Source organism: Plutella xylostella, chromosome 11 (assembly GCF_932276165.1).
Source record: "Plutella xylostella chromosome 11, ilPluXylo3.1, whole genome shotgun sequence".
NCBI lineage: Eukaryota > Metazoa > Arthropoda > Insecta > Lepidoptera > Plutellidae > Plutella > Plutella xylostella.
This window is the reverse complement of record NC_063991.1, coordinates 2726560-2753543: the sequence shown is the minus strand read 5'-3', so window position 1 is coordinate 2753543 and position 26984 is coordinate 2726560. Positions and strand designations below refer to the sequence as shown.

At 41.3% G+C, this 26984-nt stretch overlaps 4 protein-coding genes across 4 annotated transcripts; 3 read left to right on the top strand and 1 right to left on the bottom strand.

The window, feature by feature from the left end:
• The first annotated feature begins 2474 nt into the window (after positions 1 to 2474).
• LOC119693317 lies at positions 2475 to 4798 on the top strand. Its single transcript, XM_048624218.1, has 5 exons — positions 2475 to 2885; positions 3168 to 3404; positions 3435 to 3476; positions 3627 to 3677; positions 4125 to 4798. The coding sequence occupies exons 1-5, from the start codon at positions 2487 to 2489 to the stop codon at positions 4590 to 4592; spliced, it is 1197 nt and encodes a 398-aa protein (XP_048480175.1). The 5' UTR covers positions 2475 to 2486; the 3' UTR covers positions 4593 to 4798.
• LOC125489210 (myb-like protein A) lies at positions 4697 to 6952 on the bottom strand. Its single transcript, XM_048624300.1, has 4 exons — positions 6830 to 6952; positions 5406 to 5433; positions 4755 to 5051; positions 4697 to 4713 (listed from the first exon to the last, which is right to left on the bottom strand). Exons 1-4 carry the CDS (start codon positions 6860 to 6862, stop codon positions 4697 to 4699), a joined length of 375 nt encoding a protein of 124 aa, XP_048480257.1. The 5' UTR covers positions 6863 to 6952.
• A 2339-nt stretch (positions 6953 to 9291) lies between these two features.
• LOC119693339 lies at positions 9292 to 15827 on the top strand. The gene is made up of 4 exons (XM_048624217.1): positions 9292 to 9323; positions 12853 to 12921; positions 13262 to 14170; positions 15310 to 15827. The coding sequence occupies exons 3-4, from the start codon at positions 13363 to 13365 to the stop codon at positions 15825 to 15827; spliced, it is 1326 nt and encodes a 441-aa protein (XP_048480174.1). The 5' UTR covers positions 9292 to 9323; positions 12853 to 12921; positions 13262 to 13362.
• Positions 15828 to 16379: 552 nt separating this feature from the next.
• LOC119693338 (secreted protein C) lies at positions 16380 to 26647 on the top strand. Its single transcript, XM_048624299.1, has 5 exons — positions 16380 to 16508; positions 16653 to 16680; positions 17099 to 17767; positions 19640 to 19699; positions 26628 to 26647. Exons 1-5 carry the CDS (start codon positions 16476 to 16478, stop codon positions 26645 to 26647), a joined length of 810 nt encoding a protein of 269 aa, XP_048480256.1. The 5' UTR covers positions 16380 to 16475.
• The last annotated feature ends 337 nt before the right edge of the window (positions 26648 to 26984 follow it).

Sequence of the window (26984 nt, the reverse complement as noted above, 5' to 3'; positions counted from 1 at the left end):
TGGAGTCTTACCGTTCACTTTATAAGCATAATATAAAGTACATTGTATTTAAGGGCTGCAGCAGCTATTGGTAAACCAAATTTTACCTCTTCATAAGCTCGTAGCATTGAATCCTCACTATAAGCAACCATTTTAACTTTAATTGGTGGCATCTTATCAAATTATAGTACCAGCAACGAAAATTTTATGGTAATTAATAATGTGTTTAACCAATAGTTGATAGCTAGATGACCAGTACTTGATACCCTATCAAGTACTCGACCCGTGCAATATTTTCAACCCAGAAATAAACAAAGACAAGTTTTATTGTATTGTGACTTTGTGACCCTTACACCTTTGATATTACGAGCAAATTAAAAAAATAGTTTTAACCTATTACTTGATAGGGGGTATCAATTACTAGGTATTTGGGTTTTTCTTGTTCTAGTAGATGATACTCGTCACAAACAAGTAAATATAATAAAAAATGGTAAAATAAGCATGAACCAGCGAAGTTACTTTACATGCAAAGGTAATAAAAACAATACTTACCCGTAAAACGCCATAAATCAACTGCAATATCGTACCGGCGAACACTCCTAGCTTAGTTATTCAATTAACGAAACACAAGTAAACGCGTTGATGCAAACGGCTGCACGGGAAAAAAAATTGTAACTTGAAATTGAATCGATGCAGAATACTGACACTTTGGTTGTCAATTTAACAGACTTCAAAGTTCAAATATTGATAGGAGTGCGTTTAAAAACTGAATTAGTTTTCTTATTGTTCAACCATAAAGTTGAAACTATCAATTACTGGGACACTATCAACTACAGGGACATTTACCTTAATAGACATTTACGTGAGATCTCACCGGAACAGATAAGTTTGTGGCACGGTACAACAGTTAACTGTCTAGTCTTCAATGCACTTGAAGTTTTGTCTATAAATAAACGATAATATCTTGGTAAGGTATACATATATATGGATGATTTCTTAGATTCGTTTGTTCAGTTTTAGAAAACAGTTATCTACTTAGATCCTTTTTCACAGATAGGTACATGGGGGAGTGGTAAATGCTGGTAATTATAGATATGAATTAAATCTTATTACCTAATAAATGCCCTGTTTAGAATGGTCTATAAGTTATACGCTACGCTATTATGATAAAAGACCAAAATAAATTCCAATTAATATTCAATTTATTAAAACTCAACTTTACAAAGCCAAAATTTCATTAATTTAGAAAGTATAAGCCAAAACAAAACGTAAAACTTGTAGGGAAATTATCATGCCATCTTAAAACTAAATTATGATAAAAGGCGTTGATTCATAAGCATTTGAAAAAATAGAAAGCAAGTTCATTATCATAACCGATGAATGTAGCGAGAATATCCTTATTCTTCAGAGCCTTGTCGAAGTCCGTTCGTTGCACAGAGGTCGGGGTTCGTCGTATATTATTTATCTACTGATTGCTATTGTATCGTTTTCGAAGCTTTAACCTGATGCGGCGGCTCCAGCGGCATTGCTTCCTCCAGCTGCTGATGATGCAGCAGATCCTCCATTTCCTGCTGCGGAAGATGCTCCTGATGCGTTTCCGGCAGCGGCTGATGCGCCGTTTCCTGATGATGCGGCAGATGATCCACTACCTGATGAGGCAGATGATCCATTTCCTGTTGCGGAAGATGCTCCTGATCCGTTTGATACGGCTGATGCTCCTGATCCGTTTGATGCGGCTGATGCTCCGTTTGATGCTGCTGATGCTCCGTTTGATGCTGCTGATGCTCCTGATCCGTTTGATGCGGCTGATGCTCCTGATCCGTTTGATGCGGCTGATGCTCCATTAGAAGCTGCTGATGCACTGTTTCCTGCTACAGCCGATGCTCCTGAACCATTTCCTGCTGATGCGGCAGATGCTCCATTAGCTGCTGCGGAAGATGCTCCTGATGAGGCAGATGATGAATTTCCTGCAGCAGAAGATGCTCCTGATCCACCAGCTGATGATGCTGATCCGGATGAGCCGTTTCCGCTTGATGCTGCTGATCCTGAACCGTTTCCGCTTGATGCAGCTCCTGATGATGATGATCCGTTTCTGCTTGATGCTGCTCCTGATGCTGATGATCCAGATGCTGCAGATCCTGATGCTGCTGATCCTGATGCTGCAGATCCTGATGCTGCTGATCCTGATGCTGCTGATCCTGATGCTGCTGATCCTGATGCTGCTGATCCTGAACCGTTTCGGCTTGATGCAGCTCCTGATGCTGACGATCCGTTTCTGCTTGATGCAGCTCCTGATGCTGATGATCCGTTTCCGCTTGATGCTGCTCCTGATGCTGATGATCCAGATGCTGCTGATCCTGATGCTGCTGATCCTGATGCTGCTGATCCTGATGCTGATGATCCTGAACCGTTTCCGCTTGATGCTGCTCCTGATGCTGATGATCCTGATGCTGATGATCCTGATGCTGCTGATCCTGATGAGCCTGATCCTGATGCTGCTGATCCAGATGCTGCTGATCCTGATGCTGCTGATCCTGATGCTGCTGATCCTGATGCTGATGATCCTGAACCGTTTCCGCTTGATGCAGCTCCAGATGCTGATGATCCTGAACCGTTTCCGCTTGATGCAGCTCCTGATGCTGATGATCCTGAACCGTTTCCGCTTGATGCTGCTCCTGATGCTGATGATCCTGATGCTGCTGATCCTGATGCTGCTGATCCTGATGCTGATGATCCTGAACCGTTTCCGCTTGATGCAGCTCCAGATGCTGATGATCCTGAACCGTTTCCGCTTGATGCAGCTCCTGATGCTGATGATCCTGAACCGTTTCCGCTTGATGCTGCTCCTGATGCTGATGATCCAGATGCTGCTGATCCTGATGCTGCTGATCCTGATGCTGCTGATCCTGATGCTGATGATCCTGAACCGTTTCCGCTTGATGCTGCTCCTGATGCTGATGATCCTGATGCTGATGATCCTGATGCTGCTGATCCTGATGAGCCTGATCCTGATGCTGCTGCTCCTGATGCTGATGATCCTGATGCTGCTGATCCTGATGAGCCTGATCCTGATGCTGCTGATCCTGATGCTCCTGATCCTGATGCTGCTGATCCAGATGAGCCTGATCCTGATGCTGCTGCTCCTGATGCTGATGATCCTGATGCTGCTGATCCTGATGCTGCTGATCCTGATGAGCCTGATCCTGATGCTGCTGCTCCTGATGCTGATGATCCAGATGCTGCAGATCCTGATCCTGATGCCGCTGATCCTGAACCGTTTCCGCTTGATGCAGCTCCTGATGCTGATGATCCTGAACCATTTCCGCTTGATGCAGCTCCTGATGCTGATGATCCGTTTCTGCTTGATGCTGCTCCTGATGCTGATGATCCGCGTCCGCTTGATGCTGCTCCTGATGCTGATGATCCTGATGCTGCTGATCCAGATGCTGCTGATCCTGATGCTGCTGATCCTGATCCGTTTCCGCTTGATGCTGCTCCTGATGCTGATGATCCAGATGCTGCAGATCCGGATGCTGCTGATCCAGATGCTGCTGATCCTGATGCTGCTGATCCTGATGCTGATGATCCTGATGCTGCTGATCCTGATGCTGATGATCCTGATGCTGCTGATCCTGATGCTGATGATCCTGATGATGAGCTTCCACTGCCTGATGCTGCTGATCCAGATGCTGCTGATCCTGATGAGCTTGATCCTGATGCTGCTGATCCTGATGCTGCTGATCCTGCGGAGCCTGATCCTGATGCTGCTGATCCTGATGCACCTGATCCTGATGCTGCTGATCCAGATGCTGCTGATCCTGATGAGCTTGATCCTGATGCTGCTGATCCTGATGCTGCTGATCCTGAACCGTTTCCGCTAGATGCAGCTCCTGATGCTGATGATCCTGAACCATTTCCGCTTGATGCAGCTCCTGATGCTGATGATCCGTTTCTGCTTGATGCTGCTCCTGATGCTGATGATCCTGATGCTGCTGATCCTGATGCTGCTGATCCTGATCCGTTTCCGCTTGATGCTGCTCCTGATGCTGATGATCCAGATGCTGCAGATCCTGATGCTGCTGATCCAGATGCTGCTGATCCTGATGCTGCTGATCCTGATGCTGCTGATCCTGATGCTGATGATCCTGAACCGTTTCCGCTTGATGCAGCTCCTGATGCTGATGATCCTGATGCTGCTGATCCTGATGCGGCTCCTGATGCTGATGATCCTGAACCGTTTCCGCTTGATGCAGCTCCTGATGCTGATGATCCTGATGCAGCTCCTGATGCTGCTGATCCTGAACCGTTTCCGCTTGATGCAGCTCCTGATGCTGATGATCCAGATGCTGCAGATCCTGATGAAGCAGATCCAGCTGATGATGAGCCGCTTCCGCTTGATGCTGCTCCTGATGATGAGCTTCCACTGCCTGATGCTGCTGATCCGGCTGCTGAGCCGTTTCCGCCTGATGATGAGGCTCCTGCTGCACTGCTTCCACCAGATCCTGCTGCTGCGGAACCGTTGCTTCCACCTACACCTCCGGAGGCGGCTGATGCTCCAGAAGATCCTGAACCAGATGAACCACCAGAGCTGGAGGATCCCGAAGCAGCTGTAGACCCAGACGTGGCAGATCCAGACCCTCCAGTAGCACCGGCCGATCCACCGGCAGAAGTCGAACCGGCGGTCGCTGAGCCTGATGCAGAACCGTATCCAGCCGCCTCATTCTCGAAGGCTGCCTGGTCTGTGTCATCGTTGAGACTCTCGCTCATGGTATTGCTCTGGTTGGCTGAGGAACTGCTGTTGACAGTGCTAGATGAAGAAGAAGTTCCATCGGCATTGCTGACAGAGTTCGATGTGCTGTCGGTGTAGGTTTGAGCGTCGTTGACGGATGATGATGTGATGGAGTTGCCGTTATTGTCGGCATAGGCGAACGTGTTGGCGTTGGAGACAGCCTCGTTGTCGACCTCAGCGACGCTGGATGAGGTGGTTCCGTCGCTGTTGCTTGCGACGGTCTCGTCTCGTGACACGTCCTTGTTGCTGTGTGTCGACATGGACTTTGTGATGGTTCGTGGCTCTGTGGGGACGGATTTGTGCTTTTAGTACACAGTACCTATATGCAGATGGGAAAGCATACATTGGACTTACGAATCGCCCTTTGCAATAATTATATTTATAGGTACTTCTCTATAATAATATATATTTATTGCCACGTAGGTATATCAGTTTTACATTGGTCTTAAAATATGTAGGTACATTGTCCTTAACATAGTGCTTTGTATGGCATAGCAAGTTTTCAAGTTAATATCTAAGTCATAAAGAATATAATAATATTTATAACTATTATGAAGTTTAAAAAAACATTATGTTTTTGCGGAATTATAAGTCTAATAGGTTTCGCAGTGGAGTACTGCACATACTGCAAACTTACTTGGGTAAGCCTGTACCGCCGCGAAGGCCTGTAACAAAAGAAAATATATTATTTTAACGGTTTAAGTATATTACAGCGTCTTGTTGGGGACATAATATTATGGAGCTTCAATTAAAACTCGATCTGTCCACTTTGAACAGTTTACTTAATTCAATTTTGGATACAATTTTGAATTGATAGGCCGAATACGTGGATCTAAAACAGAATTATTATTATTTATGTGAGGTAGCTAACTAAATATAATTATTTTTAAAACGCTAACTAAGCGCCTGAATTTTATAGAATAGCAATGTTGCGCCCATGCGCCTACACTATATATTATAATTATGTAGCTTGCCTTATATTTGTTTCATCCCTGGAAATCAGTAAAATAATCTAGCGTAACAATGGTACCGGGACAGGTGATAAATTATTTTATTCTCTGGACTTAGGTGTTTTTTTTGCGTGATATCTCAAACCCGGCTCCCAAGTGTAGATGTCGCAGTAAGATAGTTATAGCCGTAATATAGTTATATCCCTAGGGATATGATTATATACCGGAACATAGTTATACCTACGAAAGCGATTCATTACTATCTCACTAGGAATATACTAGTTATAAAACGGACCAAGTTTAGTGGTATTAAGTTCAGTGATATATATACATAAGGATAAATACAATAGATAAGGATATCTCAAAACTGTTGATTAACTTCAAAAGACTTTTAAAATTTTATTTAGTTTTGTTTTTATTGTTAATGCTTAAATTCCAAAAAATATGATTGTTTTAATTATAATTTAAATTGCTTTAATACGTGTTAATGACACAAAGTAACTTACTGCAGAAACACACTGTTGATTTTTTAATAAAGATAAAACCAATATACTTACTCTAGTTTTATTTAATTCTATGTGGTAGATTTATATTTCAATAAGTTTAATCAAGTAATATATTTATAACACTGAACTTAATCTAGTAATATAACTATACCACTAAACTTGGTCTGTTTTATAACTATATTCCTAGTGAAATAGTAATGAATTGCTTTCGTATAACTATGTTCCAGTATATAATCATATCCCTAGGGATATAACTATATTACGGCTATAACTATCTTACTGCGACATAGACATTATGGCATAACCCTCCAACCATGGAAGAGACCCGTGTTCTACAAAGATTTTTTACAAGCTATAGATATTAGCATGGAAGTATTTGTTTAGCTTTAAAAGGTTTGACAAATAAGGTGACTTTTGTAATTGAAGAATAATAATAAAAATCAATTCAGTAGATCCAGACCTACGAGCCCCGTTTCCTTTCCCTAATAATCTCCTACCCTTATGCCGTCCCCTCCCTACTATCCCTTATCCCTATGCCTCCCTTTCTATACCCATGATCTCTGTTTTTTTTATTCATAAAAGCCAAATAAATTACTTTTCCTTACCACGAGCACGAGAAGGCAGATGGTCGACTTCATGTTGGTTGATGCTGAACTTGCTTTGGTTGTTGCCAAGCTCAGAGCAGCTTATATACTAAACCATATATTTGTGATCAATGATCATATACCTAGTGCACGCTGCATAGAAATTTGCATCACACTGTCAATAGGAGCTTGTGTAAATTTGTTATTTTTCTGCAAACATTTCACTTCGTTATTAATGGGGCAATCATTTGTACTTAATTTTATTTTTATAACATAAAATATTTTATTTTTAATAAATAAGCACAGGTATGCAATTAATATGTTTGTTTTTTCATTACGCGTTGCTTAGTTATTGCCTTAAGCACTTCAATAATAATTATGAAAGGCTTATGTTTCGTGATTTTCAGTTTCCTTAGTACGGCACTTAGAGATTAGTCTTCTTCTTCTTCCTTGCCTTATCCTTATTTAGGGTCGGCTTTGTTGGTCATGTCACGCCATTTTACCCTATCCTCTGTCATATCCTTATTCACTCCACACTCTCTCATATTTTCTTTCACGCAATCAAGCCACGTCTTTCTTGGTCTTCCTCTCTTGCGCCTTCCTTTGGGTCTCATTTCCAACACTTTCTTTGTAACATAATCATCTTCTCTTCTCATGACATGCCCAAACCAAGAAAGACGATGGCTTTTCATCACTTAGAGATTAGTATCTAACGTTAAAAACCCCCATCATTCCACACTAAAAGTCGCATAACTTTTGAATGGCTAAGCCGATTTTGATAAAACATGGCTAAGAACACTCAAGGCAATTACCAATTACGGCACTGACATGTACGGTCAGGTGCAGAGAAACCTGACCCCCCTCTCATAGTAACAATGCTTCTGAGGGGGGTCAGGTTTATCTGCACCTTACTGTACCAATGAGTTCTTTGGAATTTTAAGTATAGTAGGTAAGTATCAGTACCATCGCTCTTATGGTGAAGGAAAACATCGTGAGGAAACCTGCATCTAGATTTCGCACATCTAGATATGTGAACCGACCAACCCGCCGTGGTCCAGCGTGGTGGGAAATGGTCCAAGCTTAGAGAGGCAGTTTAGACCTTGGAAATATGCTCATATGTTCCATTCGAGAGACCCAGGTACCTACTAACACCCCCACAGAGAATAGAATAGAATATGTAGGAGCTAGAATCACAGTTGCCGTTTACACAAAAGTATAGTTTATGTTGACTCAGTCTATTCTGCAGTAGGTGCGTAATGAGTTCGACTATAAATAAAGGAGGACATAGGTTGAAGTTAGAATAGCAAGTTCATTATCAAGCAAGATGAAGTTATATTTCGGAATTATACTGCTGGTGGTAAGCAAATATTCCTATAATTAAGTAAATTTATACATACAGGGTATTATCCACGACAGGTGTGCTATTGCTACGTTGCTATGGCCTGCGTTTGATATCCTGCGATCATGTTAATTTGGTTGTGTCCTTTCACATCATCGAGCATTCATTTATAATTTGGATATTTTGAGTTCATTTCCGGGCTTAGATATAGGTAACATGCTGCACACGTAGGTTTCGGTTTAGTACTTACTTACTTACTTACCCTTTTTGCAACGCCCTGTATATATCTAATCGTTCCATAACTAATTCATTATGAGCATAAGTACGAGAGTTTGTTTTGTGAGCATATATTATAGTACAATACGTGTAATAATATAAATAAAGCGGCAGGGCAGCTTGTGACGAGCTGTTGGGCATTAGCGACCCCACCCACCCGATGCCCGGGAGAACCCCTGTTCCTCATCTCTGGCTTGCCTTTATTGGTTGTCCAGAGTGAACACTGACGAGGAACAGGATCTCCCACCTCTTGCTTGCCTTCATTGGCTGGCTTGAGTGGTGTACCGCTAGAGCAGAAATGCTTGGAGGAAGGAAGTATATCCAGTAAGTGCTTGTAGATGTAGGGGTCTTGACCGGCATCCGCGATTGCTCTGAGAGCCTTTGCAAAATTTACCCTACCCTACCTTAGGGTAGGGACCCTTTGTCATTATGATTGCACAATTTAAAAAAAGAGCTAGTTATTTTTATTTTACCTATTTACTGATCGGTACCTGGTAAGCGTCCATCTTTCGGCATCGTACAAAACGGACGCATCGCATTCAGTAGTCTTTGTATAGAAATTCACACAAAAGTGCCTCCACTTCATCGGCATTGCCGTTTCTCCATACATTTATCAAAATCACCTACCTACCTATTATGTATACCTAAGCAAATACCGATAGGTTGACGCTTACTTTTAAGCAACACTCAAACCTCCTTAATCATAGTAAATGTATTGGACGTTTTAGCTATTGAACTGTTTTATCCCTCTCTGTCAAAGAACAATTTGTTCTTAGTTAGAGAGGGGCACAACAGTTCAATAGCTAAAACATCCTATGACTTTTCTATGAATAAGGGCATAGTTAAGTACTTCCTTAATATAAATTTTTCAGATTGTTTCTGGGGGACAGGCGCATCCAAGTTTGTATAATTTTTGTTTTAATACCTATTTTAATAAGTACACTCTCTTAACGTCTTTTAGAATAAGATAATAATAATTGTGTGGGGACATCGCCTCAGCTAGGAAAAGCCTGTAATATAGGTATCGGACTGCTTACCAAACCCAAAAGATACATATGATGTACCTAAGTGTTGATATTTATGTACCTAAGGTACCTAAGGTACACCAACACCCAAGACCCGAGTACAAAATATCTGTCTTTAAACAAACATCTAACCCGGCCGGGAATCGAACCCGAGACCTTCGGCATAGCTGTCAGGGTCACTAACTACTACACCATTCGCTCGTCTCAAAAGGCGAAAATAATAAGTCAGTTGGAATTCACTATGTAAGCAGATATAGTAATAATAATAACAACAGCTGTTTATTTTGCTTTTAAAAACATTCACAAGCTTGCATGCTAAGTTCAACAATAATAATTGTTAAATTTTAATTAATTATTATCAACTTGCATCGAGTAAACATTGATGTTCATAACATAATAGTAATTAAAATACAATATGTAATTAATGTCATTCTGTAGAACATAAATAAGTGTATAAAATACACAGTGGGTCTGATTAACCCTAAAAAGATATCAATTTAAATAAATTTTATATAAGATTACATAGGTAATAAGTATATCTAATTATCTAAGTACCTAGGTACTTACCGAAAACATACCTCAGTGTCTGAAAACAAAAGTTTTCAATCAGTGCGTGTTGCCAGTGATGACTTACGGAGCCGAGACGTGGTGCTTCACCAAAGGGCTTATCCACAAGCTCAGAGTTGCTCAGCGTGCTATGGAAAGGGCTATGTTAGGCGTGTCCCTGCGAGATAGGATTCGCAATGAAGAAATCCGCAGGAGAACTAAAGTTACCGACATAGCCAAAAGGATTAGCACGCTGAAGTGGCAATGGGCTGGCCACGTAGCCCGCAGAGCCGACGACCGCTGGAGTAGAAAGGTTCTGGAGTGGAGACCCCGTGTCGGCAAACGGCGTGTCGGTCGCCCCCCAACCCGTTGGTCTGATGATCTGCGGAAGGTAGCGGGAAGCCGCTGGATGCAGATGGCGGGTGACCGTTTGGGGTGGCGATCGTTAGGAGAGGCCTATGTCCAACAGTGGACTACAGAAGGCTGAGAGAGAGAGAGAGAGGTACTTATCCCACTTTCTTTTACTCACTAGTTTTTATAATCATTGCTCTGATGTTGCACATGATCGTATCGTAAGGTGTCGTGTTCGTAATATTGTTTATCAAAGCCAGCATTTTTAATACAAACTAGATGGAGTGCCAGTGCAAAAGAAATGCCTCAACAAACAACACCCCACTTTTATCATTAAGCTCTAATTATTTTTAATTGTTTTGGTTCTTTAGAAGATTTTTGACCTTATTCATTAGTACAATGGTTGTTATTAGGTTGAACTTAAAACAGTATGACAATAATATATATATGTTTTTTTTTCACACGTCTTGTTTTTATTTTGTTAATTTAAGTTATAAAACGATAAGTGCCATATCCTCCATAGTCGGTTATTTAACCGACAGGGATTGATTTTTAAATTAAACGTCATCTCCATATAAAATTCATGACAGATGTGTCAAAAGTCAACCACTACTCCCTGGTTATGCTCTAACTGACTATTCAAAAATAGGCATTAAATCAATTTCCATATATAAAAAAATAAATTAGTGTGTTATAAAGCGTATATGGTTAAAAATTAAAATATTGAGGGTTAACTCGTCGGTATCACTGTATGAATTGTGCAGTTAATTTAACAATTCATTTGTACAAGTGTTTTCATTTTAATTCAATTGTAAGTAGGTATTACTTATAAGTATGAATACATTTATTTATAAATAGATTATGTGGATAATCTTTATAATTATTATTAAGTATAATACTTACAGAAAAACTCCAAATTAATTATTCTGTAGGTATACCTACGTGTCGTCAACTTCATCAATCAATTATTATGAATCTATGAAAAATGCCGAGTTGCACGAACTAACTTTAAACCACAGTCTACCCTAATTTTATGACTAAGGGTGCTTACATAGAGAGACTGGGTTCCCTATATCTACCCGTACCGGTAGCCTGCTGTTTATGTTTCTGCGAGAACGCATTTCCCGGTTTTAAATCTCTCAGTTCGCATACCTAATCGTTCGTTACCGGTACGGGTAGATACAGGGAACCCGATTCTTTATGTACCTATAAGCACCCAAACTCGGCAATATTTTAAGGTTGATCTTAGTTTAAAGTTCCTTCATGGGTGCACCAGCAATAGTGTTTACTTAGTATAGTGTTAGTACATTCTAAGACATCACAATCCTTTAAGAGCGCTTTAATAACCATCAACTCTGAAAGCGCGAATAAAATAGCAGCTGTTTGAGTAGATTAGTCAGTACCTAGTTATGTAGTACTAATGTGTACTATGTAAAAGTTCAATAATACTTAACTTATACGATAGCTGTTTTTTAATGTAATAATCTTTTAACGAACCGACGACCGAATGGCGTAGTGGTTAGTGACCCTGACTACTGAGCCGATGGTCCCGGGTTCGATTCCCGGCTGGGGCAGATATTTGTTTAAACACAGATATTTGTTCTCGGGTCTTGGATGTGCCCGTAAAATGGCAATAGGCTCGCCCCCTATTACATTGGGACTAACATAACACTCTGGCGAAAAGTGGGTGCAGCAATGCACCTCTGCCTACCCCGCAAGGGAGTACATTAGTACAAGGCGTGAGTGCGTGCGTGTATACAGTATCCCGAGTACCCGGCTTTGAAGTTAGACATTATATGCACTTTAAACAGCATCACTTTCTACACACTGACCTTCCTTGACCGGTTTTTTTATAAGTCAACTTTAAAAAAAATTAGGATGTATGGCTTATAAAATAAATGAGATTATAAAAAAAAAACTTTAAAAAAATAAAAATAAGATAGGTACCTAGGTAGTTTTATAATAGTACTAGCTGATCCCGCGAACTTTCGCTTCGCCTTAAAAAGTTTTCCCGTGGGAATTCTTCTTCTTCTTTCTTCTATGTTCTTAGGTACTCAGGGTCTAGATCATTATATGTATGTACTTATACCAAATTTCATTCAAATCCGTTCAGTAGTTTTGGCGTGAAAGAATAACAGACAGAGAGACAGACATAGTTACTTTCGCATTTTGAATATTAGTTAGGAGTTAGGATTATGTATATTTATAGGTGCTCATTTAGTTTAGGTTGTTAATTAGTTTTAGAGCTTAGTATTATTTCAATTTATGGTTTACTTTAACAATAAAATTAGTCAAATGATTTAGGACCGGTTTTTTTAATCGTAGTCAACTATAACCATTACTCAAGACATGTGTCAAGCATGGACAGCTACTAATAAATGTTGGTTTTTAACCAACGGTTGCGATTTTTGACCAATGGTTGAGTTCACTACGCATAAAAAAACCGGCCCTAAGTCCCTATATTAACATTACTTTATTTTTCATGCTCCAAACGGCGCGATGGGCAGAAAGTCATCTTAAACCGGGAATACTCAAGTTCCTAGTGGCCTTAATATCCAGAGCAAGAGAAATTATAGGTTGGTATACATTATGCTATTAAATATTCCTTATTTAAAAAAATACTCAATGTGTGTGTGTGCAAATCTAATTTTTCAGTGGAAAAATGTAGTTATGTAACCGATAGAGTTAGACAACAAAAATATTGTGCCTTCAGAATCGATATAAGTAAGATCCAAATCCAATAGTTAAGTTTAGAGAACCTTTACAAATTGCTTTGAAACACAGTAGTTTAGACTCTTTTCAATCAAAAAGTCAATATTCATTAACAAAAATTATTGTGAAGCTGTTTTAAAGCGACTAAAACCTCTATAAATTTTGGGGTACATTTATTGGAATTAAACCAAACATCGTCAACAGATCCACATGAAGTTTCCACGACAACAAACACCACAAGTCATAATGATAAAGACTTTGCTAAAAATGAAACAACTAACCCCAACAGTGAAGACGAAGTCAATATGGACAATTCAACTATCACAAACACAAACAAAACCTCGCACAGTGACAATAACAGAAGCATCAATCAAAATCACTCACCACCAGAGAACGATACTTTAATTAACCAAACCAGCGGTCCAGCCACTGACGTCAATACAAATGATACAGCCAAACATCAGAACATAGATCTCACATCAAAACAGACTAATGTATCTTTGAATTTGGACACTGATAAGGCTGCGTTAGCTAAAAAAACAGCTAATTTCAGTTCAGTATCAGTTTCCACGGCTTTTAACGGCTCTTCAGTACTTAACCAACTCAGCAATCCAGAAACTGGCGTCAATACAAATGATACAGCCAAACATCAGACCATAGATAGTCTCACATTAAAACAGACTAATGAATTTTTGAATTTGGACACTGATAAGGCTGCGATAGCTAACAAAACAGCTAATTTCAGCTCAGTATCAGGCTCTTCAGTACTTAACCAACCCAACAATCCAGAAACTGATGTCAATACAAATGATACAGCACATCAGACCATAGATAGTCTCACATCAAAACAGACTAATGTATCTTTGAATTTGGACGCTGATAAGGCTGCGTCAACTAACGAAACAGCTAATTTCAGTTCAATATCAGTGTCCACGTTTTCCAACGGATCTTCAGTCCTGAATTCAGGAGATGCAAAAGAAAACACCAAATTCGCAGCATCTGAGATAGCCTCCCAATCTGTGTCTTCTGAAGCAGCCGTTCCATCATCTGATGGTGTCAAAGTTATAGAGTCATCAGATGGACCTATTGATGCTGGGGAACAAGGGGCTACAGGTATGTTAACTGTTATAATTATATTATACTTACTGTAACTATAATAATGGCTACCTGTGGGATAAAATACACGATTTCATGTCTAAAACAGACTTAGGGTCACTTTTACCAAACGCTAAACGTATTTAAAATTGTATTTAAATCAAATTTTAAATTCATTTTGTAGTAACTGACAAAGGTATGACAGGCTGCTAAATACGTTTAGGGTTTGGTGAAATTCTACCTTAATTCCAGAGAGTGACAGCATGTCTTATCTAACAGGTATCCATTATCCAGACACTGTGAAACAGGCCCTAAGTCTCTCATTTTGCTAAGTGACTCTGAGGATCATTCCAAACAAGTTTTGATCTACGTCACTTTGAAAATGAGGGAAAAAAATAATGTTCCCTATAGTAACTTTGGGATAAGACTAGTGGTTTTTACCAATTGCCAAAAGTTTTCAGATTGAAGCTTTCACACCTACCCCTTTTACTGGTTTACTTAATAATGAATAATAATAATAATAATTTAAATTTAAATATTGTATTACCCAGTAAGGTGCTTGTAGGGATCTTGACCGATAACGCGATTGTCCTGAGAGCCGTGGAATACCTCTCCATCCTTAGCACCTCATGCCATGTTGCCCCATTGTTGCTACGTCACTGTTATGTGCTAGCGACTGTTTTGGGGGGCCCATTTACTGTGTGTGCGAGTCACCCCCTGCCTTTTTATCCGTGTGTGAAACATATAGGTCCAGGCAGGGGCCATAGTCCTTCCATAGTCCCAGTTACCCAGTCCATTTAGCACCCCCTTCCATAACCCTGTATTAGTTTTCTCCATATCCTACAATAGTCCTGCACTAACCGGGGATTTTCCTTGGGTTTACTCCATAGTTTACACAGGGAAAATCTTCGGTTGGTGTCACATTTCATATAGATTAATGTTGTCAAACGGGCCTCTACATGTTGGCTTCGGCCCCATGCACGCCTTCCAAATGCCCGGGACCCCATGGTCCCGTGATGGTAACGACACAACATAATAATAATAATAATAATATAGGTATTAAAGAACAAAACCGTCAAGTTTAGGTCTTTAATAGGCCTACCTCTATAACAGGTACCTACACTAATTCAACTTATATAATTTAATATATTTTTTAGATAAATCTTCAAAAGTACAGGCTGACCACAACGTAATCACAGGATCAATATCAACAACTGCTAAGGATGCAACAGTAGTAACATCTTACCAAAATAGTACTACTGAAGAAATATCTGGAAAACATGAAAGGAACGCATCCAATGTAACCAAAACCATCGAGACATCAACAGAACCAGATATTGAACACAATACTGAATCTATTCGGACTATAGCAAAAGAACGAGCAACAAATTTGGGATCAAATAGCTCCACTGTAAAACCTCCGTCTAGTAGATCTTCAAATGCGGATGACCTTGCAGCTAAAAATGAACGCAGTCATGTCAAATCTTCGGCTAGTAAAAGCTCATCGTCAAGCCGAAAGCGATCTGATAGGGCAGATGCTGGCGGAAACAAATCAGTGAAACAAGCACCAGTCGGAAACAGTCAAGCCAAACAAGCACCAGTTGGAAACAGTCCAGCTGAAAACAGTGCCCGTGCAGCAGAATTCAGTGGAAACATGTCTGAACATAGAAAATAAGCGTCACAATTAAATGAATACAACAAAACTCTCAGCAGCAACCGTCAGTGTTTACTTTTATTTAATAAGTAAATTGTTTTTTTTAGTTACCTACTAAAAAATAAACGTTTTAACCAACGACCAATTAGTCCAATTAGTCCCTGGAATATAATTAAGTATGTTACTGATTCGTAAACTTTATCCTAAAAACTCAAAATCTAGCTTTCAAATCACAGCATTATATTTTTTTAAATAGGCTAACAAGTTTCTAAGGTTTACAGACCAAGGGTTTCGTAAAGTTCCAGATAAAATAATTTGATGCCAGGAAACAAAACTTATTTTCTGAATGATGCAGTGCTATTATCTAAGTTAGTTCTCTGATCTCTTGATCACTTTAAAAATAAGTGCTAGAAAGACAAAAGTGAAGTTACATTACATTACACTTATTATAAAACTCAATACACGTTGATCTTGGCAATGATAAAAAGACATGACCTGATAGAAAATAATTACAGATACCTACTTATTTATTTACTAAACAATTATAAACAAAGCCTATATTGACAAAAGTATGCACTTGGTTAATAGACTATTTGATCACACATGTGGTTTAGTATATAAGCTGCTCTGAGCTCGGCAATAACCAAAGCAAGTTCAGCATCAACCAACATGAAGTCGACCATCTGCCTTCTCGTGCTCGTGGTAAGTTCCCAACCAAGTTTTTCTTCTGTTTTGCTAAGTTTTCTTAGTTTTTATTTGTGCAATTTTGTTTTTTAAATTGTATTTCCATAGATTTAAATCAGAGGCCATCAGAAAATAATGATTTCATGTTTGTTTTTCTTCCAGGCCTTTGCCGCAGTCCAGGCTTATCCCAGTAAGTACCTATCACATTACGCGAAATAAACATAATATCATAGTTATTTGATCAAAATTTGACAGCACCGTATCATAAAACGGCTAAACGTCCCGTCCCGGTTGCTGTTTTGGCAGCAGTCGTTAAGACTAGGCAGAGAGAGAGCATCTTCGGGCATCTTGAAAATATCTGACGGTCGGGTTGCCCATTTACCCGATAACTCTCTCAGCACAAGCTTGCTTTTGCTGGGATCCACCAATCCGCACTAGGCCAGCGTGGTGGATTAGGACTAAAACCCTTTTTTCATTGGAAGGAGACCCGTGCCCCAGCAGTGGGGACGTGATGGGTGGTGATGTTTGATGTAATCAGAAAACAAAATACTTAAATGTATTTGGATTGGAATGCTTTTAACCTACTACAAATATTTTTGAATCCACAGAGCCACGAACGATTTCATCAAGCAGCTCGACTCATGCGCAAAAAGATGTCTCCAGGGCCGAAACTGCCTCTACCGCCAGTGACGGATCAGCAGTCAGCAATGTCTCCGAGTTAGACAATGAGGCCGTCTCCAACGACAACTCTCGCTCATACGCCGACGGTAACGGAAACGCCATCACTTCATCATCACACAACGATGCTCAAACTTACGCACAAAGCACTGGCAACACCGTTAGCAATGCTGACGGTACATCCGCTACATCCAGCACCCTGGACAGCACCTCCACGTCTAACCAGAGCAGTGACATGAGTGAATCCCTGAACGACGACGCTGACCAGGCTGCATTCGAGAGTGCAGCTGGCTATGGCTCAGCATCAGGATCAGCATCATCCGGCGCAACTGCAGCCTCTGGTTCAGCCGATGGTAGTGGAGGATCAGGATCCGCGTCATCAGGGTCTACAGCCGCATCTGGCTCCTCAGGTGGTTCTGGATCATCCGGATCAGCGACGTCAGCAGGATCAGCCGCCTCCGGAGGTGTAGGCGGAAGCAACGGCTCATCTGCAGCAGCAGGATCTGGAAGTGGAAGCAGTGCAGCAGGAGCCTCATCATCAGGCGGAAACGGCTCAGCAGCCGGATCAGCAGCATCAGGCAGTGGAAGCTCATCATCAGGAGCAGCATCAAGCGGAAATGGATCATCATCATCATCTGGAGCTGCATCAAGCGGAAACGGTTCAGGATCAGCAGCATCAGGATCAGCAGCATCAGGATCATCAGCATCAGGAGCAGCAGCATCAGGATCAGGCTCATCAGGATCAGCAGCATCTGGATCAGCAGCATCAGGATCAGGAGCATCAGGATCAGCAGCATCAGGATCAGGCTCATCAGGATCAGCAGCATCAGGATCATCAGCATCAGGAGCAGCATCAAGCGGAAACGGTTCAGGATCATCAGCATCAGGGGCTGCATCTAGCGGAAACGGTTCAGGATCAGCAGCAACAGGATCAGCAGCATCAGGATCATCAGCATCAGGAGCAGCAGCATCAGGATCAGGCTCATCAGGATCAGCAGCATCTGGATCAGCAGCATCAGGATCAGGAGCATCAGGATCAGCAGCATCAGGATCAGGCTCATCAGGATCAGCAGCATCAGGATCAGCAGCATCAGGATCAGGCTCATCAGGATCAGCAGCATCAGGATCAGCAGCATCAGGATCATCAGCATCAGGAGCAGCATCAAGCGGAAACGGTTCAGGATCAGCAGCATCAGGATCAGCAGCATCAGGATCATCAGCATCAGGAGCAGCAGCATCTGGATCAGGCTCATCTGGATCAGCAGCATCAGGATCAGGAGCATCAGGATCAGCAGCATCAGGATCAGCAGCATCAGGATCAGGCTCATCAGGATCAGCAGCATCAGGATCAGCAGCATCAGGATCAGCAGCATCAGGATTATCAGCATCAGGAGCAGCATCAAGCGGAAACGGTTCAGGATCATCAGCATCAGGAGCTGCATCAAGCGGAAACGGTTCAGGATCATCAGCATCAGGAGCAGCATCAAGCAGAAACGGATCATCAGCATCAGGAGCTGCATCTAGCGGAAACGGTTCAGGATCAGCAGCAACAGGATCAGCAGCATCAGGATCAGGCTCATCAGGATCAGCAGCATCTGGATCAGCAGCATCTGGATCAGGCTCATCAGGATCAGCAGCATCTGGATCAGCAGCATCTGGATCAGCAGCATCAGGATCAGGCTCATCAGGATCAGCAGCATCTGGATCAGCAGCATCAGGATCAGGAGCATCAGGATCAGGCTCATCAGGATCAGCAGCATCTGGATCAGCAGCATCAGGATCAGGAGCATCAGGATCAGCAGCATCAGGATCAGCAGCATCTGGATCAGCAGCATCAGGATCAGGCTCATCAGGATCAGCAACATCTGGGTCAGCAGCATCTGGATCAGCAGCATCAGGATCAGGTGCATCAGGATCAGCAGCATCAGGATCAGGCTCATCAGGATCAGCAGCATCAGGATCAGCAGCATCAGGATCAGGCTCATCAGGATCATCAGCATCAGGATCAGCAGCATCAGGATCATCAGCATCAGGAGCAGCATCAAGCGGAAACGGTTCAGGATCATCAGCATCAGGAGCTGCATCAAGCGGAAACGGTTCAGGATCAGCAGCATCAGGAGCAGCATCAAGCAGAAACGGATCATCAGCATCAGGAGCTGCATCTAGCGGAAACGGTTCAGGATCAGCAGCAGCAGGATCAGCAGCATCAGGATCAGGCTCATCAGGATCAGCAGCATCTGGATCAGCAGCATCTGGATCAGCAGCATCAGGATCAGGCTCATCAGGATCAGCAGCATCTGGATCAGCAGCATCAGGATCAGGAGCATCAGGATCAGGCTCATCAGGATCAGCAGCATCTGGATCAGCAGCATCAGGATCAGGAGCATCAGGATCAGCAGCATCAGGATCAGGATCATCAGGATCAGCAGCATCTGGATCAGCAGCATCAAGCAGTGGAAGCTCATCATCAGGAGCAGCATCAAGCGGAAATGGATCATCATCATCATCTGGAGCTGCCTCAAGCGGAAACGGTTCAGGATCAGCAGCATCAGGATCAGCAGCATCAGGATCATCAGCATCAGGAGCAGCATCAAGCGGACGCGGATCATCAGCATCAGGAGCTGCATCAAGCAGAAACGGATCATCAGCATCAGGAGCTGCATCAAGCGGAAATGGTTCGGGATCATCAGCATCAGGAGCTGCATCTAGCGGAAGCGGTTCAGGATCAGCAGCATCAGGATCAGCAGCATCAGGATCAGGCTCATCAGGATCAGCAGCATCTGGATCAGCAGCATCTGGATCAGCAGCATCAGGATCAGGTGCATCAGGATCAGCAGCATCAGGATCAGGCTCATCAGGATCAGCAGCATCTGGATCAGCAGCATCAGGATCAGCAGCATCAGGATCAGCAGCATCAGGATCAGGTGCATCAGGATCAGCAGCATCAGGATCAGGCTCATCAGGATCAGCAGCATCAGGATCAGCAGCATCAGGATCATCAGCATCAGGAGCAGCATCAAGCGGAAATGGCTCAGCCGGATCAGCATCATCAGCTGGTGGATCAGGAGCTTCTTCTGCTGCAGGAAATTCATCATCTGCCTCATCAGGAGCATCTTCCACAGCAGCTAATGGAGCATCTGCCGCATCAGCAGGAAATGGTTCAGGAGCATCGGCTGCAGCAGGAAACAGTGCATCAGCAGCATCTAATGGAGCATCAGCCGCATCAAACGGATCAGGAGCATCAGCCGCATCAAACGGATCAGGAGCATCAGCAGCATCAAACGGAGCATCAGCAGCATCAAACGGAGCATCAGCCGCATCAAACGGATCAGGAGCATCAGCCGTATCAAACGGATCAGGAGCATCTTCCGCAACAGGAAATGGATCATCTGCCTCATCAGGTAGTGGGTCATCTGCCGCATCATCAGGAAACGGCGCATCAGCCGCTGCCGGAAACGCATCAGGAGCATCTTCCGCAGCAGGAAATGGAGGATCTGCTGCATCATCAGCAGCTGGAGGAAGCAATGCCGCTGGAGCCGCCGCATCAGGTTAAAGCTTCGAAAACAATACAATAGCATACAGTATATAAATAATATACGACGAACCCCGACCTATGTGCAACGAACGGACTTCGACAAGGCTCTGAAGAATAAGGATATTCTCGTTACATCATCGGTTATGATAATGAACTTGCTTTCCAACTTAACGAATACTGAATTCCATGTCTTTACGAATCAAAGCCTTTGTTTATCGATTTTTAGTTTTAAGAATGTTAAAATTCGGCTTTGTTTTGGCTTGTATTAAATTATTGATTTATTAAAAAATAAATTTATTCGGAATCCATTCCAGTTGTCTCAATGTTTCGTAGGGTTCTACCTTTTTTGGCATAAGATTTTTTTGCCTAATCTCGTATTGCATAGTAACGTTTGGTCAAAGTCTCGTTACGCCGAAAATCGTATGGCATAAATCTCGTTTAGTAAAAAGTTATTTCGCATAGCATTGTTTAGCCTAATAATGGTATGGCCAAATCTTGAATAGGGGTTCCGCTCATCTGGCATAATCTTTATTGATCAAAACTCATTTCGCATAACTCGTATGGTCTAAACTTTTTTGGCCGAACCATCACTTTGCCAAGACTTATGTGGCATAAGGCTCGTTTCGTCTAAAACTCTTTAGGTACAATCTTTAAACACCTAAGTTTCGTTTGCTCAAATTTATGTTCGTCTATACCTATGTATAATCTTGTTTCTCCTAATTTTATCTTAATGAATAATATATTAAGTATGTAGTAAAAGTACAAATTGTGGTTTTTTTCTCCTACATCCCGAAAATCACGATATTGTATGATCAAAAAATCGAAAGTTAACGACTAATATAATTATTACAAACCCTATGAGATCGAAACCAAAAATAGGTGCGACGACGAGCAAAGCGAGGAGGAGCGTGTTAGGTGCACATGTTCATCAAAACCAAAGCGGAGCGCAGTGAAGCGGAGCGGAGCGTTTTCCAAACAGCGGAAACAATACAAGGCACCAGTTTGCGCTATGTAGGGAGACGCTCCGTCAAAGTTAAAGCCAAACGAATATTATTACTTTGTATAAACCTATGCCATAGCATTATTAGGCTATTCGAGATTTGGCCATACCATTATTAGGCTAAACAATGTTATGCGAAATAACTTTTTACTAAACGAGATTTATGCCATACGATTTTCGGCGTAACGAGACTTTGACCAAACGTTACTATGCAATACGAGATTAGGCAAAAAAATCTTATGCCAAAAAAGGTAGAACCCCTGAATAGCCTAATAATGCTATGGCATTAGTGGAGGTTAATATAACATATAGCTAAAAAACATAGCAAGTGATTTGCTCGCAACGAATAGCATTCGCTTTATGAACGCGCAAATGCTGCTATAATTATAACGCGACACGCCCTCGCGATCTTAGCTCGCAAAATTGGACAGCGTCTGCCCGCGGCCGTTGCCACGATGCTACTGCTAGAAATAGCGGAGCCCCGCGGCTCCGCTATTTCTCGCAGCCGCGAGACGTGGCGCGCGATAACCGCGCAGGCGATATTCACTTGCTTTGTAGCGTCTCGCTCTCTCAACGGTGCAACGTCGCGCGACTCGCGTGTGAGAGAGCGAGACGCTGCGAAGCTGCAAGCTTCAATACGCAATAGCGCTCCGCTATCTGCTGAAATTAGCTCCGCAGTCGCGATTTGGCAACGGCCACGGGTGGCCGCTATGCTAATTGTGCCTCGCGCAACGTTACGAATTACGATCGCGTTGTTTGTTTTGTTGCATTTGCGTGCTGTAAATAAATATTTGTAAATATACATAATAATAAATAGTAACGTATTAAAATAGGTATAGTGTTTATTTAGGTTTAGTGTAAAATTGAAAATAAATAGTGTTTGTGTAAGTGTAAATAGGTACTTTCTAACGGACAATTTGGTTCTGAGGACAATTTCGTATTTTAAATGTTTTGTGATTGTGTGTGATTGAACTTTGACTGGACAATTTACCTATCTTTACTTTACGTGTGTTTTCGTAAGTGGATGAAACATGGAAAGGATATTACGTTGTGGTTTTAAAGTGTTTTGTGTAAATAGTTATTGCAATTAAAGAACGTTTGACAATAATTCATAAAAATGAAGAGAAACAGTGATGTGCCATTATGGAAACAGTGATGTGCCAGTCCTAAGCCTGTAAAGTATGAAGGAAAGTTCATTGGTTTTTTCATCAATTTTTTTTTTCAACAATTTTTTTTTTCATCAATTTTTTTTTTTTGCTCTTCAATATCTTTATAACGTAGCGGATTAAATAACCTGCTATAAATGTGTAACATAGCGTCTGTAGCGTGTTATCAAAATGTAGCCGTTTTTCCCACCACTATATGGCATAGGTTTATACAAAGCAATAATATTAGTTTGGCTTTAACTTTAACGGAGCGTCTCCCTACATAGCGCAAACTGGTGCCTTGTATTGTTTCCGCTGTTTGGAAAACGCTCCGCTCCGATTCGCTACGCTCCGCTTTGGTTTTGATGAACATGTGCACCTAACACGCTCCTCCTCGCTTTGCTCGTCGTCGCACCTATTTATAGGTTTCGATCTCATGGGGTTTGTAATAATTATATTGGTCGTTAACTTTCGATTTTTTGATCATACAATATCGTGATTTTCGGGATGTAGGAGAAAAATACCACAATTTGTACATTTACTACATACTTAATATATTATTTATTAAGATAACATTAGGAGAAACAAGATTATACATAGGTATAGACGAACATAAATTTGAGCAAACGAAACTTAGGTGTTTAAAGATTGTGCCTAAAGAGTTTTAGACGAAACGAGCCTTATGCCACATAAGTCTTGGCAAAGTGATGGTTCGGCCAAAAAAGTTTAGACCATACGAGTTATGCGAAATGAGTTTTGGTCAATAAAGATTATGCCAGATGAGCGGAACCCGTTTCGTAGAGATAAGTAAGTAGGTATTTTAAATGGATCCCAAAACTGCCTCTCTTTTTCTTTCTGATAGTGAACAAACAATATTTAAAATAGCCAAACAAAGACACAGATCAACTTTAGACATCAAATACAACAAATACATCAAAAATAGTAAAGGCGATCTACTGACTTCAAATGATAATATAAACAATCGCTGGGAAGAGTATTACAAGGAATTATTGAATGAAGAATATCCAAGTGAAGAACTACCACCCATTCCCCCTGTCCCCATAAACATTATACACCCTGCTGAAATTAAAACAGCCATTGCAAAAATGAAAAATCATAAAAGCATGGGTCCAGACAATGTTCCTGCAGATCTCTGGAAGAAATTGGGAGATAATGCAATGCCCTGGCTCACAGAATTATTCAATAAGTTTCTCATCGAAGGCAGTATCCCCGACTCTTGGCGCTCAAGTTTTCTCTGCCCGATTTATAAAAATAAAGGTGACATAGCCCAGTGTAATAACTACAGAGAAATAAAACTTACCTCACACACTCTCAAAATTTTGGAGCGAGTCATCGGCGCCCGAATCACCACACTTACTAGCTTAACGGACAACCAATTTGGATTTGTAACAGGTAAATCCACTACAGACGCCATACAAACCATCCGCATACTTATGGAAAAGCATCGCCACAATAAAGAAAATCTGTATTTTGTTTTCATCGATCTTGAGAAAGCGTTTGACAGGGTCCCTCGAAAACTGGTCTGGCAAGCTTTGCGCGCCCAATGTATCCCAGAATCATACATCACCATAATTCAGGACATGTATAATAACGTACTCACGCAGGTCAAAAACCCAGCTGGCCTTAGCAAACATTTCCATGTCAGGGTGGGTGTACACTAACCTCTGTCTCACTAACCACTACGTCATTCGGTCGTCTAACAATACCACTTTTTAGGGTTCCGTAGCCAAAATGGCAAAAACGGAACCCTTATAGTTTCGTCATGTCCGTCTGTCCGTCTGTCCGTCTGTCCGTCTGTCACAGCCGATTTACTCGGAAACTATAAGTACTACAGTGATGAAATTTGATGGGAATATGTGTTGTATAAACCGCTACAAAAATATGACACAAAATAGTAAAAAAAAGAATTGGGGGTGGGGCCCCCCATACATGTAACTGAGGGATGAAATTTTTTTTTTCGATGTACATACCCGTGTGGGGTATCAATGGAAAGGTCTTTTAAAATGATATAAAGTTTTCTAAAAAACATTTTTCTTAAAGTGAACGGTTTTTGAGATATCAGCTCTCAAAGTCGTAAAAAGTATGTCCCCCCCCCTCTATTTTTATAACTACGGGGTATAAAATTCTAAAAAAAATAGAGGTGATGCATGCTAATTAACTCTTTCAACGATTTTTGGTTTGATCAAAGTATCTCTTATAGTTTTTGAGATAGGTTGATTTAACTGTAATTTTGCTGCTACGGAACCCTTTGTGCGCGAGCCCGACTCGCACTTGGCCGGTTTTTTCAATAAATAAATAGTACAGTGGGTATGGAGAACGGTGAGCTGACTGACTGTGCTATTCAGCTACGCTTTCAATAGAGTGGATTTCGATATTCTACTGGGGGTATTGCTTTCTCTTAATGTGTTAATCTCTTAAGGCTGACACTGATGCTAGAATAAAATCAGAATCTTGTCAAATCAGTGAGGGGAGGATGAGGTATGCGGGGCGTTCGACAGGCAATGACATGAGATTTTACCATAATACTCGAAAACTTAAAAGTGAAGACATTGCATTTTGTTAAAATTATACTATGTAGGTAATATAGTTTTATACGTATTTTAAATTGAAAGTAGGTAAGTACTTTAAATATTTAATAATCAATTATTTTAAATCGTGCCCGTGCTGCTATTTATACAGGGTGTTGCAAAAAGGATATACTAAGCCGAAACCTACATGTGCAGTAGGTCTAAATCTTTATTATAATAATATATGTAAGCCCATATGAATTTCAAAATTCGCGAAAATAATATTTTTTAGCATAAATGCAGCGGTCATGCTTGACACGTGACTTGACTAGTGGTTTAATTAAGTTGACCACAGGTAAAAAAGGCGGCCCGTAGCAACCTTGCATAGATAAATCGTAGATTGGTACATTAATATTTTTACGGTAACATTTATAGGTAGCTAATATTTAACATTTTTAGATAAGTACATTTGCAATGTGGTTTGTTTTTAAATTTTCATAGTAGGTATCTAGTTACATATATAATTAAATATACATACATAATTATAATAAATACAAGTAAGCAGCTGAATTAATTTACCAATTCATTATGAATTAAGTAGGCACTGTGTGTAGTAAAGAATAAAGCGCGAACAAATATTGACATAAACGTACCTATCAGAATGCAAGAACAGCTGCAGGTCATAAGTTCATTAACGTTTTTCATGTCTCATCATCATCATCATACCCATCATCACGTCCCCACTGCCGAGAACAGGTCTCCTTCCAATGAAGGAAGAGTTTAGGCCTAGTCCACCACGCTGGCCTAGTTCTGGTTTGTCCAAACCAAGCAAGCTTGTGATGAGAGAGTTGTCGGGGAGGTGGTCAACTCGACTGTTCTGATGCTGCCCGAAGGCATCTGCGATGACTGCGGCTAATCAAATACGTATGTATAGAATTAAGTATGTGTTATCTTCAAGGACGTTCACGAAAACCTTCGTTCCACATCGGCAGAGGAGTCCTAGGCCGCCTAGAACCCCTGTTACGTTTTTTTTCTCCGTCAGCATTCTGACGAGGGCTTGCGTATACTTAGGAACAGTTTTTGATCCGTAGTTAACTCAACTATTAAAGTTAAAATAAACCAATTTTTAATGTACTTGTCATACTTGCCACGTGATTTGACTAATGGTTAAAGTTGACTACCCTTATAACAATACAATCATTTGTCAAAAACCTCAATCATTGGTTAATAACCAACAAAATTTATATGCAGCTGTCATGCTTGACAAGTGACTTAACTAATGGTTAAACTTATCTACGGATACGAAAACCGGCCCGTAGAAGCTTTCTTGATTTATGGATTCAACAAGAGAATACGTCACCGATAGCACGGCTGCCTCAAATTTTTGTTCAACGCCGAATGATTTGCCGAAAGCATGCTTCACGAATCTAAGCAGGACAATTGGAAATCGGGATGGTACCTACGTAAGTCTAATGTAATGACTCTGATTACCTACACTCATAACCCATTGAGAGAAATTTATAAAACCGACACGACTGGAGAGAGCTAGGCGCAGAATCAACTTCATCACATGCCCATCAGACAACATGGAAAATTTAACTTTTTGGC